This window comes from Lepidochelys kempii, chromosome 21 (genome assembly GCF_965140285.1).
Source record: "Lepidochelys kempii isolate rLepKem1 chromosome 21, rLepKem1.hap1, whole genome shotgun sequence".
Classification (NCBI taxonomy): Eukaryota; Metazoa; Chordata; order Testudines; family Cheloniidae; genus Lepidochelys; species Lepidochelys kempii.
This window is the reverse complement of record NC_136400.1, coordinates 826,955-843,808: the sequence shown is the minus strand read 5'-3', so window position 1 is coordinate 843,808 and position 16,854 is coordinate 826,955. Positions and strand designations below refer to the sequence as shown.

General features: G+C 57.3%; 2 protein-coding genes and 1 long non-coding RNA gene across 5 annotated transcripts in view; 1 reads left to right on the top strand and 2 right to left on the bottom strand.

The window, feature by feature from the left end:
• DENND2C (DENN domain containing 2C) overlaps nt 1-1,036 on the bottom strand; it is a 47,262-nt gene extending 46,226 nt beyond the window's left edge. The window contains exon 1 of the mRNA XM_073320193.2: nt 1,013-1,036. The gene's annotated coding sequence lies outside the window, so the exon portion shown is untranslated. The remainder of the gene's footprint in view (nt 1-1,012) is intronic.
• A 2,601-nt stretch (nt 1,037-3,637) lies between these two features.
• On the top strand, nt 3,638-7,747 carry LOC140901406 (uncharacterized). The gene is made up of 3 exons (XR_012155840.2): nt 3,638-4,823; nt 4,920-5,124; nt 6,823-7,747. It is a non-coding gene; the product is annotated as an uncharacterized LOC140901406 (long non-coding RNA).
• On the bottom strand, nt 4,342-16,443 carry AMPD1 (adenosine monophosphate deaminase 1). Of its 3 annotated transcripts, none has more exons than XM_073320203.1 (14): nt 15,909-16,443; nt 14,488-14,650; nt 13,035-13,200; nt 11,808-12,027; nt 10,809-10,938; nt 10,177-10,371; nt 9,737-9,868; nt 9,442-9,605; nt 9,134-9,260; nt 8,377-8,543; nt 6,337-6,457; nt 5,476-5,649; nt 5,067-5,177; nt 4,342-4,717 (listed from the first exon to the last, which is right to left on the bottom strand). In XM_073320203.1, exons 1-14 carry the CDS (start codon nt 16,184-16,186, stop codon nt 4,559-4,561), a joined length of 2,307 nt encoding a protein of 768 aa, XP_073176304.1. In that variant the 5' UTR covers nt 16,187-16,443; the 3' UTR covers nt 4,342-4,558. The 3 variants fall into 3 exon arrangements, with proteins under 3 accessions (XP_073176304.1, XP_073176305.1, XP_073176303.1); XM_073320204.1 differs by having other exon boundaries at nt 8,377-8,540; XM_073320202.2 differs by having other exon boundaries at nt 4,660-5,177; nt 8,377-8,540.
• Nucleotides 16,444-16,854: the final 411 nt, after the last annotated feature.

Here is a 16,854-nt window from a genome sequence, read left to right as displayed (position 1 = left end):
CGGAGAGGCGGCGGGGCCCGGCGGCGGGGCCCGGCTTCACTCGGCAGCCAGCAGCGCCGCCGACCTCCCCTGCCGCCCTGCGCGGCGCGGCCCGGGGCGCTGGGACTGAGACGCTGCTGATTTTGTCTAGTCTACGGATTGTCAGGCAAGGGGGGTCTCGGACTGTCCGGGCATCGCCTGGCCACCCGCGTCCCCCTGTGTCTGTGCAGTGCCCGGCGCCCCGGGACCCCCCCCGGCCCCGCTCCCCCCGTGCCCGCCCGGCGCCCCGGGACCCCCCCCGGCCCCGCTCCCCCCGCCCGGCGCCCCCCCCGGCCCCGCTCCCCCCGTGCCCGCCCGGCGCCCCGGGACCCCCCCCGGCCCCGCTCCCCCCGCCCGGCGCCCCGGGACCCCCCCCCGGCCCCGCTCCCGGCCCCGCTCCCGGCCCCGCTCCCCCCGTGCCCGCCCGGCGCCCCCCCCCGGCCCCGCTCCCCCCGTGCCCGCCCGGCGCCCCGGGACCCCCCCCGGCCCCGCTCCCCCCGTGCCCGCCCGGCGCCCCCCCCGGCCCCGCTCCCCCCCGTGCCCGCCCGGCGCCCCGGGACCCCCCCCCCCGGCCCCGCTCCCCCCGTGCCCGCCCGGCGCCCCGGGACCCCCCCCCCGGCCCCGCTCCCCCCGCCCGGCGCCTCCCCCCGCCCGGCGCCCCGGGACCCCCCCCCGGCGCCGCTCCCCCCGTGCCCGCCCGGCGCCCCGGGACCCCCCCCGGCCCCGCTCCCCCCGTGCCCGCCCGGCGCCCCGGGACCCCCCCCCGGCCCCGCTCCCCCCGTGCCCGCCCGGCGCCCCCCCCGGCCCCGCTCCCCCCGTGCCCGCCCGGCGCCCCCCCCGGCCCCGCTCCCCCCGTGCCCGCCCGGCGCCCCCCCCGGCCCCGCTCCCCCCGTGCCCGCCCGGCGCCCCGCTCCCCCCGCCCGGCGCCCATCACAAGGGCCTCGATCCCCGGAGCCGATCCCCGCAGCAGAGGCCCCCCAGGTCGGGCTCTCACCGGCTCGTCGGCGCCGCTCCCCCCAAAACCCCCCCGGCCCCGACTCCAGCCCCGCTCAGGGGGGCCCGCGGGCGTCTCTAGCTTCATACATTTGGGCAACATCCCATTGGGCAATGCGACAGTCACTCAGACACCTGGCCCCGCCCAAAGCTCCGCCTTTTAAAGGGACACGCACCGCAGGACCCTCGTTCTCTCCTTGGCACCTGGGGCCTTGACTTGCTGCTGGGGGGCGGATCGAGGGGTGGGGTCCGTCAGCCTGAGCCCCGGCCCCGACATGACCCCCAGGGAGACAGATTCCCCCCCTGACATGACCCCCAGGAGGCCCTCGCATTCCCCATCCTGACCCCCAGGGAGACCCTCATCTGTCCTGCCCTGGGGGCGCCCCCTCCTATGCCCACACCCATCGGGGAGAGCCGCTGAGTCCTGGTGCTGCCCCGTTCTTTGTACAGTGCCATGCACAGGCTGCCCACGCACAGGCTGCCCACACCCCGCCCATCTCAGGGATTGCCACACAAATGAAAATTCATCCCAAAATGGGGGAAGTGACACCTTCACTGGGGTTCAGGGCTGCAGTCGGGGAGCACAACCCCACCAGTACCGTGTGAGTTAGTTGACCAGCCACAGACAATAGTGACTCGTAGGTGCGAGCAGTTCCCTCAGACTCATGGTCTGGTAACTACTCGCCCAAGCTATATGGTGGGATCCCATTTGCCAGACGGGGGGTGAGGGCTACTCCTGACAAATACTGTCCAGGGCTCAGGCAAGCCCCATATGGCCTGCCTCAGCCAGGAGTAAGGTCTTTGGAAATGGGGCCTTCATCCCGAAGGGCTGCACCCCAGCCCAAGCTTCCTGCCCCCTGAATGCAGCTAGGCTATGGGGCCCTCAACATCCAGGCCCACAAGTGCGTGACCCCACATGCCTCTGGAGCTTTAGTTTACATAACAGCTCCCGACTACCCCAGGCTGCCTGGTGCTTTCCAGCCCTGTCACTCCCTTGGGCACGCAGGAGGCAGTGCCACCCTCTGGAGTCTTGGCGCCTGGCACCATGGGAACAATCTGGCCATTGCGGAGGGTACAGCGAGGATTGGGAAAGGCTGGAACTTCAGGCAAAACTCACTGTGACGCACCCCACCTGTGACCTCATTATTCTCACCCAGAGCGATACACACCAGTCACGCCTTGCCAACTGTTCATGCAGGCTCAGGTGCTAGGATGGCCCGGCGCCCACGGCATATTGCAAGGTGCTGTCAGTGCTAGGGGCTGTAGGTGCCAAAGATGAGCTCAGCAGGCATGTGTCTCTCTGTGTTGTGCAGCCTCTCCCAGCGACCACACAGCCCTGACAAAGCCTCTTCACACTTACTCACGTTGGTTCACACCGAGATATCAGAATTCAGCAGCTGAAGAGCCAGCGACTGGGATGATCCTGCCTCAGGCCCCAAAAGCTTAATAGGAAATCCCATTAGGAAGGAATGGCTGGGACCCCCCTCTCACCCCCCCGCCCGTGAAACAGAAGGGAAAGTGGGGGTTGCTGACAGCCCTGGGAGCCAGCGCAGCTACACAGTATAACACAATACAGACTAGTATGTAATATAATTAAATATCCTATGGACCATATTACCACCTAACAGCTTCTGACACTATCCATACACTCTCGATTTATTTCTCTGGAGGGAAAATCAAATTCCATACCATAGTCCAATACAACAAACTAAGTCCTGAAGACGGGGCCCAGGACTACGCCAGACATGCAGCCAGTGTTCTGTGGGGTTAAGAGGCAGGAGCTGGGTCATTTACTTGTGGATGCTTGAAACTTGCATATGTTTTAATTTTGTGTTTTGTAGTTGGGGCCCCTGCTCTTGCAAGTAAATGCAGGGCTGTTGTGTTTGTTACAGCAGTGTAACTGCAGTGAAAAGCCACTAGATGGCAACATTTAGACATTAATTCCAAAGGACAGGATAGGAGGACTTGTGGCACCTTAGAGACTCACCAATTTATTTGAGCATGAGCTTTCGTGAGCTACAGCTCACTTCATTGGATGCATACCGTGGAAACTGCAGCAGACTTTATATACACACAGAGAACATGAAACAATACCTCCTCCCACCCCACTGTCCTGCTGGTAATAGCTTATCCAAAGTGATCAAGAAAACCTGGATTTGTGCTGGAAATGGCCCAACTTGATGATCACTTTAGATAAGCTATTACCAGCAGGAGAGTGGGGTGGGAGGAGGTATTGTTTCATGGTCTCTGTGTATATATAAAGCCTGCTGCAGTTTCCACGGTATGCATCCGATGAAGTGAGCTGTAGCTCACGAAAGCTCATGCTCAAATAAATTGGTTAGTCTCTAAGGTGCCACAAGTACTCCTTTTCTTTTTGCGAATACAGACTAACACGGCTGTTACTCTGAAAGGACAGGATAGTTGTTCTGTGATTCCCTTCCTGTCACTGTACATTTATTAATGGCACAAATATTTAATCGTAGGCTTTGTCTCTCAAAGGACGATATATTATTACTAAGAATATCTTCCACTTATAAAGCACTTTTTCATCTATAAAAAGAAAAGGAGTACATGTGGCACCTTAGAGACTAACCAATTATTAAGGTGCCACAAGTACTCCTTTTCTTTTTGTGAATACAGACTAACAATACAGAGTATTGTTACAGAATACAGAGTAACAGCTGTTACTCTGAAACCTTTCTCATCTATGAGGCTCAGGGCAACACAGTTCAGCTAATCCCCCACCCAGACACCTCCAGCACATGCCCGTGTGTGTGTGAGAGACAGAGCGGATGCCTGCCAGCTCCACCCTTTCCTGATCCCCACCCATGAAGGGCTGCCATTACCTTCTGGGCTATTGCTTATATGGGCTGGGCCAAGGGACAGAGATAGCTTAGTCTTGACGTGGTCCTTCACCTGTGCTCCCTCACTGTCAGCACTTGCCATGAGGATGGGCAGCCTGAAACTTTGCAGGGCTGATTCCCTCAGAATAGGCTTATCCCCATAATGTGGACTGGTGCAGTATAGCCTGTCCCTGGGATGGGTGTTATTCTGCATACAGCATAGATACAGCACTCATAGAAGGCTGGAGCTGAGTCATTTGCTTCTGATTTGTGAATAGCTGAACAGGCAGAATCTGTGTTGCCACCTCTGGTGATTTAATTGCCACTCACAATATCTGAGTTTTTTCTTAAAGCTCCAGCTCCTGGAGTCCTGCGATTAAGAGAGATTCTCACCTTTTGCTTGCAAAGAGTACATTTCCAGCCCTTATGGCTACAGAGACATGCCTGAAAACATGACACCAAGTGACCCAGAAACCACACAGCAAAGAAAAAGAAACCAACTTTATTATTTGTTAAAAATCTCATGATTTTCAGGGCCTGACTACTGATTTTTGAACACCCAGAGCTAGTAACCCCGCAGAGAAAGCATGTGATCTCTAGTGCTGCAACACAAGAGAGCGAAGGGCAGGCATGGGTGGGGCTCTGGGCTGCCCCCGGCCCTGACAGAGCGGAGGAGGCATCAGGGTCCAAGCAAGTTTGGGGATCTACTCCGGGGTTTTCAGGCCCTCTGCGATGAGGTTGAGTTCGTAGCACCAGGTCTCATAGCGATAGGCCATGCGGATCTGAGGTACATTTGTCTTCCAGATGTTGTTGCCTTGGGGCCCCTCCTCACGGTAATTCTCCCCCAGGAACTTGGTCTTCTCCTGGCAGAGACAAGGGAGCAGAATGAAAGGCACTGCATGGATCTATGCCCTCATCTCCCTTGGACAGCCTTCCTCTGCAGAATCCCGGCTGCCGTACTGTGCACAGGTTAGCACTGGCAGGCCTCTGCAGCCTCCCAGAGAAGCTGCTTCTGAGTCTCGAATTCCCTTTAGCACCAGGTCTGACGTGTCACTCTCCAAACAGGCAGAGCCATCCCTCCAGCTCCCCCACCCACTCTGATGCACACATGGACACAGCTGCAGGAAGGGAAATCCTCACTCCCAGGCCACTGGCGAACTGCTGAGCAGCTGGACCCTCCCCAAGAGAGATGTGGCAGACAGACAGCTGTACCTCATGGGACAGACCACATTGCAGGACACTGTTCCTGGCAATCTCACACATGTCACAGGTGCTGAGTTTGAAGACTTGGGCAGCAATGGCATATTCTTCCATCAGGGGCTCCTAGAGCAACACAAGAATCATATCGGGGCGGGGGGGGGGGGGGGAGAGGAGCATGCATAGTGCTGCATAAACAGCTGGCCCTGCAGCCAGACTCCTCCCAGCACCTGCTGCACAGCTCTGTGCCTCTGGGGGCACAGCCAGCATTCCCATTACTCTGTTACGGCAGTGCCTAGGGCCCTCTCGGAGCAGGCACCATTGTGCTGGGTGCTGTACAAATAGCTCCCATGTCCCCACACTGCAGTGCACTGTAAGGACCCTGGGTGGTATTTCCATGCCCAGGCCTGCCCTAGCACCATACCTTGGTGTAGTGGAACTGCATGGGGTCGTCCGTGGAGAGAGAGACCATCAGGCCTTTCTGGTGGAAGTCCAGCAGCGGGTTTTTGGCGTACTCAAGGAAGAGGCTGTTGTTGCTGAGCGGGGACATAGCAATGGGGATGTGGGCAAGAAAATACAGGTACTGCAGCACAGGACTCTGAAAGGAAGAGCGTGGCCGTCTTCAGGGCGGGGGTGGGGTGGGGAGCAGGGCGGTGGCAGATGCGGCTGCGTTCTCCACTACCTACAGCCAACCCTTCCATGCCCTGGCACAGAGAGCTGGGATGCGGAGCTCACAGCTGCTTTCTGAGAAGGGAAGGGTCAGTCACTGTCCTATAAATCCACGGGGAGTAGATCTGGGCTTTGCCTTGGCTTAAGCCAGTTGGTTCCTCCATGGTCTGTGCACCCTGCAAGCACAGATTCTCACCTCCTCAGCATTTTCTCCAAGCAGACGGCCCAGAGCAGGGATCTCAGTGCTGGGGAACACATGGTGCTCCAGGTGGGGGCGCTGTGTTTGAGTGACATGGGACAGCATATTACAGTTCAGTGTGTAAGAGTCATGTGGGGTGGGGCTATGGGACCGGACTGGGGCTCGGGAGACCTGGGTTCAATTGCCAGCCCTGCCACACACATCTCCAGGGTGCCCTGGGCAAGTCACTTAATGTCTGTGTGTGGGCCCCAGCCCTGCAAGGCCAGTGAAGGGTGTGAAGCAAGAGCCACTGGCATTGGCTGTGAAGACAGGGCCTTGGACAGACCATCCCCCTGCACCCTCTGGAGCCATGCAGCTCATAAGAGCATTGGTGCGGGGGAGGGGGGAAAACATTAAGAGACTCTCCCCCACACTCACCTTCTTTAGGTTCAGGCCATGGGAGATATTATCTGCTGTCATGAAAGCTGCAAGCAGGTGGGTGATGGCCCCAGCTTCCCCGCAGTGGGGTCGGAACAGGAAGGTGTTCATGCCGCGTTCCCTGTGTGCAGACAGCAATATATGCAGGGGTGCTGAAATAACTTGTGTAGCGGAGGTGCTGAGAGCGACTGAACCAAACTGTAACCCCTGTGTATGATGGAAACCTCTTCAAGCCAGGGGGTGTGGCAGCACCCCCAGCACCCTTAGTTCCAGCACCTATACATGGGGCTGATGCAAGGAGTTGGAGGACATTGCTGGGCGGGAGCTGAGCTGGAAGCCCACTTCCAGGGAGGGACCCCTAGAGCCCAGCCGGACCCTCTCCCAGGGACAGGACCCCCAGAGTCCAGCCAGACCCACTCCCAGGGATGGGACCCCCCGCGCCCAGCCCAACCCCAGGCCTCAGTGTTTGTCCTTTATTCTCCCTAGTGCATTCAGACTGGGTGCAAGGAGACAGTCTCAGCTGAGCCCAGGTGTTTGCCACAATCGCTCGTGTCTCCCTGCTGTCAAGGAAGCCCCAGGGCTCCCGCGCTGGGCAATCTCTGCGATGGAAGCACAGACCCCAGCAGAGCCACCCCAGCAGAGCCGCCCCAGCACCGCCTGCAAAACATGAACACAGGTCTCTCTGTGCTTCTGCTGGAGGCAACTCACAGCCAACATCCCCTCCCTCCATATGGGGCACAATGCCCGTGTGATGCATGGCTAGAAAGGGTTAAACATCCTGCAAAATAAATAACCCTCAAAAGACATGTGGGGAAATAATGTTTGTGGTTTTGCGTATTTACATATGTATGAGTAAGGTCCACAATGTAATCAACAGTCCCTGTCTATGCTGTATTCTGATAATTCAGAGGTCAAAAGAACATGCTGTCATTTAACTGAATTGTAAACACGGGATATCTCTGTATTCATCTCTCTTTTAAATGTATAGCAAATAATCTGTGAAAGGTGGAGGAACAATAAGTACCAGTAATGGACCTCCTTCAAAGTCATGCTAATTACCCCTTGAACTCAAACTTGTCAAAAGACATGAAATTGTATTAAGATCTTTGGGTCCTGGTTCTTTCATCTCAGATCTGCTTAGGCTTCATCAGTGAAAGTGTGAGTTGCAAGTCTGAGGTCCCAGTTATGCTAATATTCCCTGAATATGACGTTTGGATATTGGACTATAATCTATGAGCTATTTCTGAAAAAACTCTTTGCAACTACAAAGCTCACCGTCTATGCTATGAATCTGAACCTCAATTAATTGAACTCATGTCTGTATGTATATTGATCTTTTAACCCTACTCTCTCTCTTTTGTTTTTTAATAAAGTTTAGTTTAGTTATTAAGAATTGGCTGTAGCGTGTATTTGGGTAAGATCTGGAATATTCAATAGTCTGAGAGGTGATGTGTCCGATCCTTTGGGATTGGTAGAACCTTTTATTTTATATAATGAAATAAGATTTACAGAAATGTTCATCATATTTGACGTGGGTACCCAGATGGAGGCCTGAGGCTCCATCACTTTAAGACAGTGGTTTTCAAACTTTTGTACTGGTGACCCCTTTCACATAGCAAGCCTCTGAGTGTGACCCCCCCTAATAAATTAAAAACACTTTTTTATATATTTAACAGTCTTAAAAATGCTGGAGGCAAAGCGGGATTTGGGGTGGAGGCTGACAGCTTGTGACCCCCCATGTAATAACCTCACAACCTCCTGAGGGATCCTGACCTCCAGTTTGAGAACCCCTGCTTTAAGGGAACTGTGTTGTTTGGATTTCTGAGTAACCGGGAAGGTAATAAAGAAACTGTTTTATGCTGGCTTGGTAAATCTAAGTATTGGAATATCCACCAGCTTTATGGGGATTGTCTGCCCATTCTTTGCAGTTCACCCTAACTGAGTGACCATAGCTGGCCCCCACTGGGACCTCTCACAGCCCGTGAACCAGATCCCCGCCAGAGGCGACCAGCAGCCCACATACCCTGTGCGGGGACCCACCTGCGGAGGTTGTTGAGCACCGTGATGTTGGCATACATGTAGTACAGGTAGTAGGTGTAGGACGGGTTCTTCTCATGGCTCCACTTGTCCGGCTTGGGGCTCCTGATGGAGAACATGTGCCCACTGTGCTTGGACTCGTCATCCACGCTATCAAAACCGGTGATCTGCTGGCACAAGCAGACAGGAATGGGTCAGCCCCACCACCCTCCCCTGGCTTCTAGGGCTCTCCTGATCGAGGGGGTGTCTGTGAGCAAAGCCAGACGCCACCTCCCTCCCCATGGGCGAAGCAACCTCGGACACCCATCTCCCTGACCCAGGGCACGTGGCACGGAGTGCCAGACACCGCTCGCACTGCAAGCACCCCAGCACATGTAGTGCAGGAAGGGGCCCAGCTCCTCCAGCACATCCTGCCCAGAACCCCGTGCAGAGCCTGGCATGTGCAGCACAGGAGGGGTGCCGGGCTCCACCCACTAGCCTGGGCCCCCCTTAACGGACCAGCCCCTGGTAAACTCAGAAAGGAGCTTGCTTGCTCATCTCACAGGCCTCCCTCTCCTGGCACCTCCCAACCCCAACCCATTTCTCTGCTGGGGGCCAGAGCAGGGAGGGTGGGAGGCTGACTTCCCCGACCTGTGGCAGAGGGCTCGGTGCTAATGCCGAGCTTACCAGTGTGGCAGACAATGGTGGGGTCTGAGCCCCAGAGGCACCACCCCTCCCGTCAGCACTTCGTCAGGCCCAGGCCTCTCTGTGCAGCACTCACGTGTCGCAGGAATACGCTCAGTTCCTTGTTGGCCTGAGGACAGACAGTCGCTTCAAACACTGGCACAAAAATATTCTCCAGCATCTTCCCAAAGTGGGGGAGGAATTTCTTGGTCCTGAACACATCGCTGGGGATAGAGACCAGGGTTAGCCTCCAGCAGGAGAGCTGCACAGCCCCCAGCATGGACAGAACAGCTCCCCCTGAACCTCCTCTACGGACGCCCCACAGCTGCCACGTTGGTAAGTGAGGCCGCTCCTGCTCCCACCAGCCTTGCCCCGACACCCGGAATTTCAACCCATGGCACGTACTAAATCCTGGGCACTTGGATCATCCACTTCATGTTGGGGGAGTAGACCCTGTGCCGGTTGAACCAGCTGGCCAGCTTGGGCCACTCCTCCGGTGAGCGCCCGTAGATGGACAGACGGGGTTCCGCGTGCTGGTACTTGGCGTCCTCCAAGTCAGAGCTGACTTCCTGCAGACGTAAGGGTGCAGGTGGTCACGTGTGGCCCACTCACTGGCTGGAACTCGGCATACTGTGGGCCTCCAGGCTCCTTTCTGCTGCACTGGTGCCCCTTGTGTCCCTGGACCCCCCCCCACGCTCACCTTGATGATGGTGGCAAAGTACTCGCCATCAATGGTGTTTTCTGTCTTCAGGTAGAGGTCACGAAGCTCACTGGCTCCCACTGGGTTGTACTTGTCATTAAACTTGTCAAAGCGCTGGAAGGTCTGGCGCCCCTGGGGTGCAAATCAGGGTCAGAGCTGAGGGCTGATAATGCTTCATGGACCTAAAGGGGTGGGGTGCAATGGATTAAGGCCTCACTGGAAAGGAGAGGATTAACCCCAATTCTAGAGAAGGAAAAGTGGCCACCCTGCCATGGGACAGAGCTGGTGCAGTATGTGCCTGGGGAGGGGTCCCAGGTGACAGAAGGCATGTGATGGAGTGCCCTAGGAGAGGTAGGTGAGGGTGCCATGGGACATGTGGGGGCATGGCCCAGTGGCAGGGCAGGCATGGGACGTCTTACAGCAGAGGCCAACAGACTCACAGCGTGGACATCAAGAGAATCCACCGTCAGGTCATAGGGGTGCAGGTTGAGCTGCTGGAAGAGCTCCTTCAGGGTGAGTTTCTTGCCCTTGGCGTCATACACGACCCTCTCCGCGTCCACACGGTACGACTTCTTGATGAAGTGCAGCAGGTGCTTCTGGTTCATGCAGGCCGCAGCATGAATGTGGGTGTCCACCTGCCAGGCAGAGGGGAGCCATCAGTCTAGCCAGGGCCCAGACAGCGTTGGTGAGGAGGCAGGGCAGCCAGGACCATAGAAAGGAATGCTGCTGACACTGCCTGCGGCCATGGCAAGTCTGCCCTGACGTCAGGGAGCACATCAGCCTGAATCCCAGTAAGTGATGGTGACCACTAGGGGTAGAGGAGGGTACTCCCTGTGCCTGCACTCCAGCCATGCCTCCACACACTCACACCTCCAGGGATGACCCAGGGTCTGCTCAGGGGTCACAGCAGCTTGTGCTGCCCCAGAGAGAGGTGCGGGATGGAGAAAGCTGCCGGAGCAGCACCAGTGCCTGTATCCCCTGCCTGCGGAGGAAGGAGTCAAGGCAGAGCCCGCGACTCAGCCCATCTGGCAGGCCAGCCGGCAGTGGCTGTGCATCTGTCCCAGGCCCTCACCTTCCTGCAGTTGTAAAAATCCCGATGAGGGTTGTTCTTCAGCTCCTTCAGCTCCTCCATCTCATTCAGCATCTCATGCACACTGAACTTGGAGGAGAGGAACTTCAGGCGCCGATGAGTGTAGGTTTTCCTGACAGAGACAAAGGGTCAGAACCAGGCACGTTCAGGCCCAGCTGAGTGCATGGGACCTGGGGATGCTACAGGAGGTGCGAACAAGGGCACTGCTGCCATCCAGCTCGCACATGGCATGAAACTCCTGCTGTAATTACCTGAATCCTACAGCGCTTCCCACCCAGCACCACCCTGAGCACTGTACCAAGGAGGGGCGATGTCTGCACTCCCACAGAGCCAGCGGCAGGGTCACCCGCGTGGGGGCTGGGTGAAGGGAGCCTCCTTGGACACACAGCTGTCTCGGGGGCACAGCAGCAGCTGTGTAACAGTGCACAGCAACATGGCATGGCAGCTCCTAGCACTGTGCCTGAAGAAGCAGGTTCTGAGTGACATGGCCAGGGCCTGTCATCACCTACACGGGGCTGTAGCCATGACACCAAGGCTAACAGCTGCTTTCACCCAGACTGCCCTGGGATCCTTAATACCCATGAGTGCCAGGGGCTGGCTCTGTGCCCCATAACGACACTCCCTCCATCACTAGTTGTGTGGGGCCAGGCAGACAAGGCATTTAGCATGTCACTAAAGGCAGCAGGGAAACCAGCGGCTGGGGCAGTGACAGCATCCCGGCAAACTCCTCCAGGCCATGCTTCAGTCCCAGAGAGCAGCCATGGAGGCCTGCAGCAGGGCTGGGCTCCTCTGCGCACCAGGGGCCTGGCAGGTATTGCTGGGGGCCTGGCCAGCCCCTCTGACTGAAGCGGGAGCTGGTGTCCTGCTTGAGGGCTGCAAAGTTCTGCAGCGCACAGCCTCCAGCAGGGCTGGAGCACAGCCTGATGGGGGTCCCCTGACATCCCTCTGAGTGTCAGGGTGGGGGCCTGGCTGGGCACTTACATGGGTCCCTGTGCAATCAGGGCGAGGAGGAAGTTCATGTCATCGAGGAAGTCCTCGAGGTTGGGGTAGGGCAAGTCCTTGGGCTCCCCTCGACTGGCAGCCACTGCGTCAGCATAGACATAGACCACACCGCCCTGCATGCGGATGCAGTATCCCAGGTCCTCAGGCAGATTGTCCAACCGGAAAGGGTCCTCACCCTCCTTCACAGGGGGGGTGAACACTGTCCCGAAGGCAGAGTGCGGGTGAGCAATGGGCCTGGCAGGGCAGCCTTTGCCACACTGCTGTACTTCTGGGCTGAGGGCAGAGGCAGTGCCAGCCTGCCCATGAACACAGGTAGCCCACCCTGGAACCCAAGGCCAGGCCAATGGCTGCCCAGCATGGGGCCCAGACAGACACAAGCTGCTGCCGCCAACGTGCTCCTCTGGGGTAGGGTGACCAGATGTCCCGGTTTTTTAGGGGCAGTCCCGCTTTTGGGGACTTTTTCTTATATAGGTGCCTATTGCTCCCCACCCCCTATCCCGTTATTTCACAGTTGCTATCTGATCACCCTACTCTGGAGGCCCTTCCCTGCCCTGGTGCCTGGGCTGCTCCCTGCCTTTCCGGTGGTAGAGCCGGAATCCCAGCTTTCTGGCTACTGAGTCTCTCCAGGCCTGCAAGGCCTGAGCAAGAGCACGGCCTGCCCAGAGACACAGATTGCTGGCGGAGATCTGACAACTCTGGAGGGATCTAGGGCACAGAGGCGAGTGAGCGTATGCAGGGGACGCTGCAGCCACAAGAGATCTGCTTTCACATAATGCCTTCCTAGCTGCTGTGTCCAAGCTTGCTGCACTCAGCAGGGGGGCAGATCCCTTCCTCAGCCTCACAGCATCCGGGGAGGAATCACACCAGGAGGGACAGGGCCAGTCATGCTCAGATGGCTTACAAGGCAGCAGGGGACCTTCTCACCCCACTGGGAGCGTGGCAGAGACCTAGGGCATTCAGAGGGGCTCTACTCCCCACACATCATGGGGTCAGTCTCTGCTGGAGACAGGTTTGAAGCTCGATGGGGTGAGGCTGCATTCCTGTAGCCTCAACAACAGGAGTCATTTCCCCCAGATAGATGCAGGTTCAGCACCCCTGGCCCTGCTACCCGGGACATCTGCTTGCCTGCACAGCCCTGGGCTCCCCAGCTACTCTTCCTGTTTGTGCTAGTTGTGAGTTACCCTGGAAGCCATGGCTGCTAGTTACCTGGGGCGCGCCCATCATCGGCTCGCCAAATCTTGCCTTCAATGTTGCGCAGATACTGGGATGGGGTCTTGGGGAACCTCTGAAACGACTTCTGCATGTATTTCTCCCGGATGCACAAAGCCCGGTAGAGGCCTCTGCAGACAACTTCAAAATCCTCAATTGTGACCTGCAAAAGTTCTTTGTTGAGGACAGTGGTGTCTGCAGCATGTGGGAGTCTGCCCTGAGCCTGTGGGAGCTCCCAGCCTTGCTGGAACGCACAGACAGACACGCTTGCTGTGCACATGCTGGAGAACAGCTGAACCAAAGCAAGGCCTGGGTTCCCCCCAGAGCCCACCCCCACATGCCTGGTCCAAGCAGGCAGCCTGGCAGCCATTCTCCAAGCCCTGCCCTTTCAGCCTGGCTGACAGCGCTGTGGGCAGTTCAGTGGCCAGAGCCAATGGGAAAGGTCCTTGCTGAGGTAGAAGGAAAGCCCCAGAGGCCAGGACAAGCCGTCAGGGGCATTGTTCTGGAGCACGACTCCCAGCTGCTGTCTGACATCTCACTCTGAAGCTGCAGCCTAGGGTGCTGCAGGAGCTATTTTAGGAGCACAGGATGGTCCTGCTTCAATTTCATCTGACCCAGCACATCGTCAGCACATCTGATTTACTGCAGAAGGCAAGTGTTGTGTGGGCAGACCCAGGAGGTCAGGCCTGGTCACTGGCGAGCGACAGGAGCAGGGCATTGCCACCCAGCAGCTGCAGTGGCTGGCTGGGACCACAGCTAGGGAATGATGCAGGAGCGGCCATCTCAATGCACCAAGGAGTGTCCTGCCAGAAGAACCTGTAACCCACACCGTCCTGTAATGGCCCCCGCCTTTGCTGCTTGGCCCCAAGCTGACCCAGGTGGGTGGGGCTGCACCTGCGCTCTTTGATTCTCCACAGGCAGAGTGCATGCTGAGCATGGGCCTGGCAGTCACCGCACCAGGGTGTGTGCATGCAATTCACACAGTGACAAAGCTCAGCGCATGCATAGTCACAGCCTTGCATTTCTGCCCCCCTGCCCTGGCCTAGTGACTGGCTGGAGCGCTATGCAGGGATGTACTAAGGGGTCTCAGCAACCGTTCCATCTGCCGCCCTCCAGCATCTCTTCTTGAGGGGCCACAAGGGCCCTGTGCCTTCCCAGTCATCCCACAGAGAAGAGCCTATGAGTTTCTCTGCCACTTACATTGGCTTGCACCTTTGGGATCACTAGGGAATTAGCAGGGTGCTGCCATCTGCTCAGACTGAGCTGAGAGAAGTGGGGCCACTCCTATGCATTTAAACAAGGGGCACTCACGTGCACATTCCCAGCTCCCAGGTGACAGCGGGATTGAGGCAAGCAGCCAGGAGAGAGGAGGGCAGAGGGCGTTGTGGGGAAGACTGGAAGAGGAAATGGCACTAAGACTTGGGAGGGAGTGAGGCATGCTGGCACTTACCCCTGAGGCATAGTCCCCGGAGATCTGCACGCGCTGGAAGTCGGGCACTGCCTGGTACAGTGGCGAGGCAGCAATGAACTCGTCAATGGTAGAGAGTCTGGTTGCAGAAGGATGAGCCATGGGCAGAGCCAGTGCAATTGTCTTCAGGGAAATCCGCTTCTTCCTGCAGAGGACGGGGTGACCACCTCAGCCTGGGCACTGGCAGCACCATGTGCCCTACAGACATGGCAGGGCCCTGCCCAGCACTAGGGGTCAAAGGGCTACGCCCAGGTATTCAAAGGGAAATAGTGCAATTAGCAGCATCTCCTTTCCTGTCTCAGTCCAGACCTGGGCTGTCTGCACTGATAGGACAACACAATCCAATGCCTCAGCCACCCCAGATGCTGTTTGTTTCCCTGGGTCAAGTCAAGGGACAGCCTGGCTGGCGAGTGACATGTTCCAGCTCCTGTCCCAGGTGTACCAAAGGGGTTGGGGGACAGAGGCTGCAGCAGAAGCTTTGGTCCCACAAACTTGGCTCTCCGAGAATCAGAGCTTCATGATGTTTCCAACCATAACAGGGTTTGCAACTTTTCATTTGACACTAATCCTGGATTATTGGCTAGAATAACTGGACATCTGTCTGTCTGAGTACTTGCATGGCCCTTGTCACCACAGTCTCTGAATGCCTCACAGTCACTAGTAGGGGTTGCCCCTCTGCCCCATGTGCGGCAGGGTCGGGTAAGGTAAGTGACTGGCCCAAGGGCACACAGGGCATCTGTGGTGGAGCCTGGAACAGGCCCCTGGTCTCAAGGCCCAACGCAGCACTCATCTCCACTAGGCTGCCACCCTCTCAACAGATTCTGAAGAGCTGGGGAGCAGTGGCTGAACACACCAGCCCTTGGGCGATGCTCAGGCAGCATGATGAGGCATGCAGCACAGAGCAATTGGACAGACAGGCTGGATGGATGGATGGCCAGATTCAACCAGGGCTTTCAAATACTTTCACTGGGGAGTACCCACCTCTTACCACAGGGATTGTTTTGTGGGCCCAGCCCTGGCACAACACTCCTGGGGCCACCAGGCACCAGCATCCACGGAGGAGTGTGTGCTGGGGGTAGGAAGGCTGCTTGTACATGTAATGTGATGAAGCACCTGGAAACAAACAGCATGAGCTTCCCAGCAGGCTCTCCATGGCCACGGCTTCGGAACCTCTAGGCCAGATAGACAGTGGCCAGGCACGGTTGTCCCAGAGGGTTCACTGAGATATTCTCAGGCCATACTTAAAGTTTCCATCCTCTTCTCCTGGGATAAGGGCATACAGGGGCAGGGCAGGTGCTGGAGCTAGGGGCTAGCAGGGCCACGGAAAGTGTCAGAGGTGGGAAGCTTTCAGCCTGTCCCGCCCCACAGTGCCCCAGGCCTGCTGCCCCTTGCCCAGCTCTTACCGCTTGTCAGCCGTGGCTGTGGTCTCCTGGTGGATCATGTGTTCCCTTATTTCATGGTGCAAGATGGGGCAGATTTCTTCCACATCAAAAGGTGAGATCTCGTGCCTGCTCTCCTCGTCCTTTACCTCAGAGGCAAAGACCTTCTCAGCGAAGGAGCGCATCGCCTCATCCATCTCTGCAGGGAGAAGATGCCCTTGTGACTGGCCAGTCTGCACCCAGCCACCCATGACCAGGCAGGACTCCTCCCACCCAGCAGGATGAGGTGCTCCAACACCCATACCTGCCTGGCAGAACCAAACTCAGATATTAACTACGTCATTGGTCCCTTCTGCCTGCACTTCCTCTCCCAGCCACCCAACACAGGGAAGCAAGGGAATAGCTGTTGTCTTGGTGCTAATCTCTCAGGGCCTGTCATGGGCTAAGTGGGGCTAGAGACGTGTCCTGACTTCACCCAGCTCCAGAGGCACTGCTCGCTTGGGGCAGGACCAGAGCCGAGGGGGGAACAAGCCCATGGGCAAGGGGACTGAGTGGGGGTGGACCCAGAAGGGGCAGGCATGTGGGGGAACACACAGGAGGGGAGTGAGAATTAGCACAAGCCCCTCCCCTACCCACCAGCTGAGTGCTGCTCTCCTCGTGTCATTTACACACAGCATCCAAGGATGGAGGCAGTGATGAGGCTGAAGATGGACACAGAGCTGCTCCTTAAGTGGCATACAAAACATGATGGGGGGGCTATACGCTCCTGAACCGTGTGGAGAAAGTAACTAGGAAGTGTTATTTACCTCTTCATATAACTCATGAACCAAGGGTCACCCAATTAAAGTATTAGTATTAAAACAACAGTAAGGAATGTCTTCTTCACACAACGCACCGTCAACCTGTGGAACTCATTGCCATGGGCTGTTGTGAAATCCAAAAGTACAACTGGGTTCAAAAAGGAACTGGA

Coding starts and splice junctions, on each gene's coding strand:
- AMPD1 (XM_073320203.1), bottom strand. CDS start 16,186: ATGGGTGTTGGAGCACCTCATCCTGCTGGGTGGGAGGAGTCCTGCCTG. Junction 10,372..10,808: donor ATTTTTACAACTGCAGGAAG/GTGAGGGCCTGG, acceptor TCTGCCTGGCAG/GTGGACACCCACATTCATGC. Junction 5,178..5,475: donor TGCAGTTCCACTACACCAAG/GTATGGTGCTAG, acceptor GTGTTGCTCTAG/GAGCCCCTGATGGAAGAATA.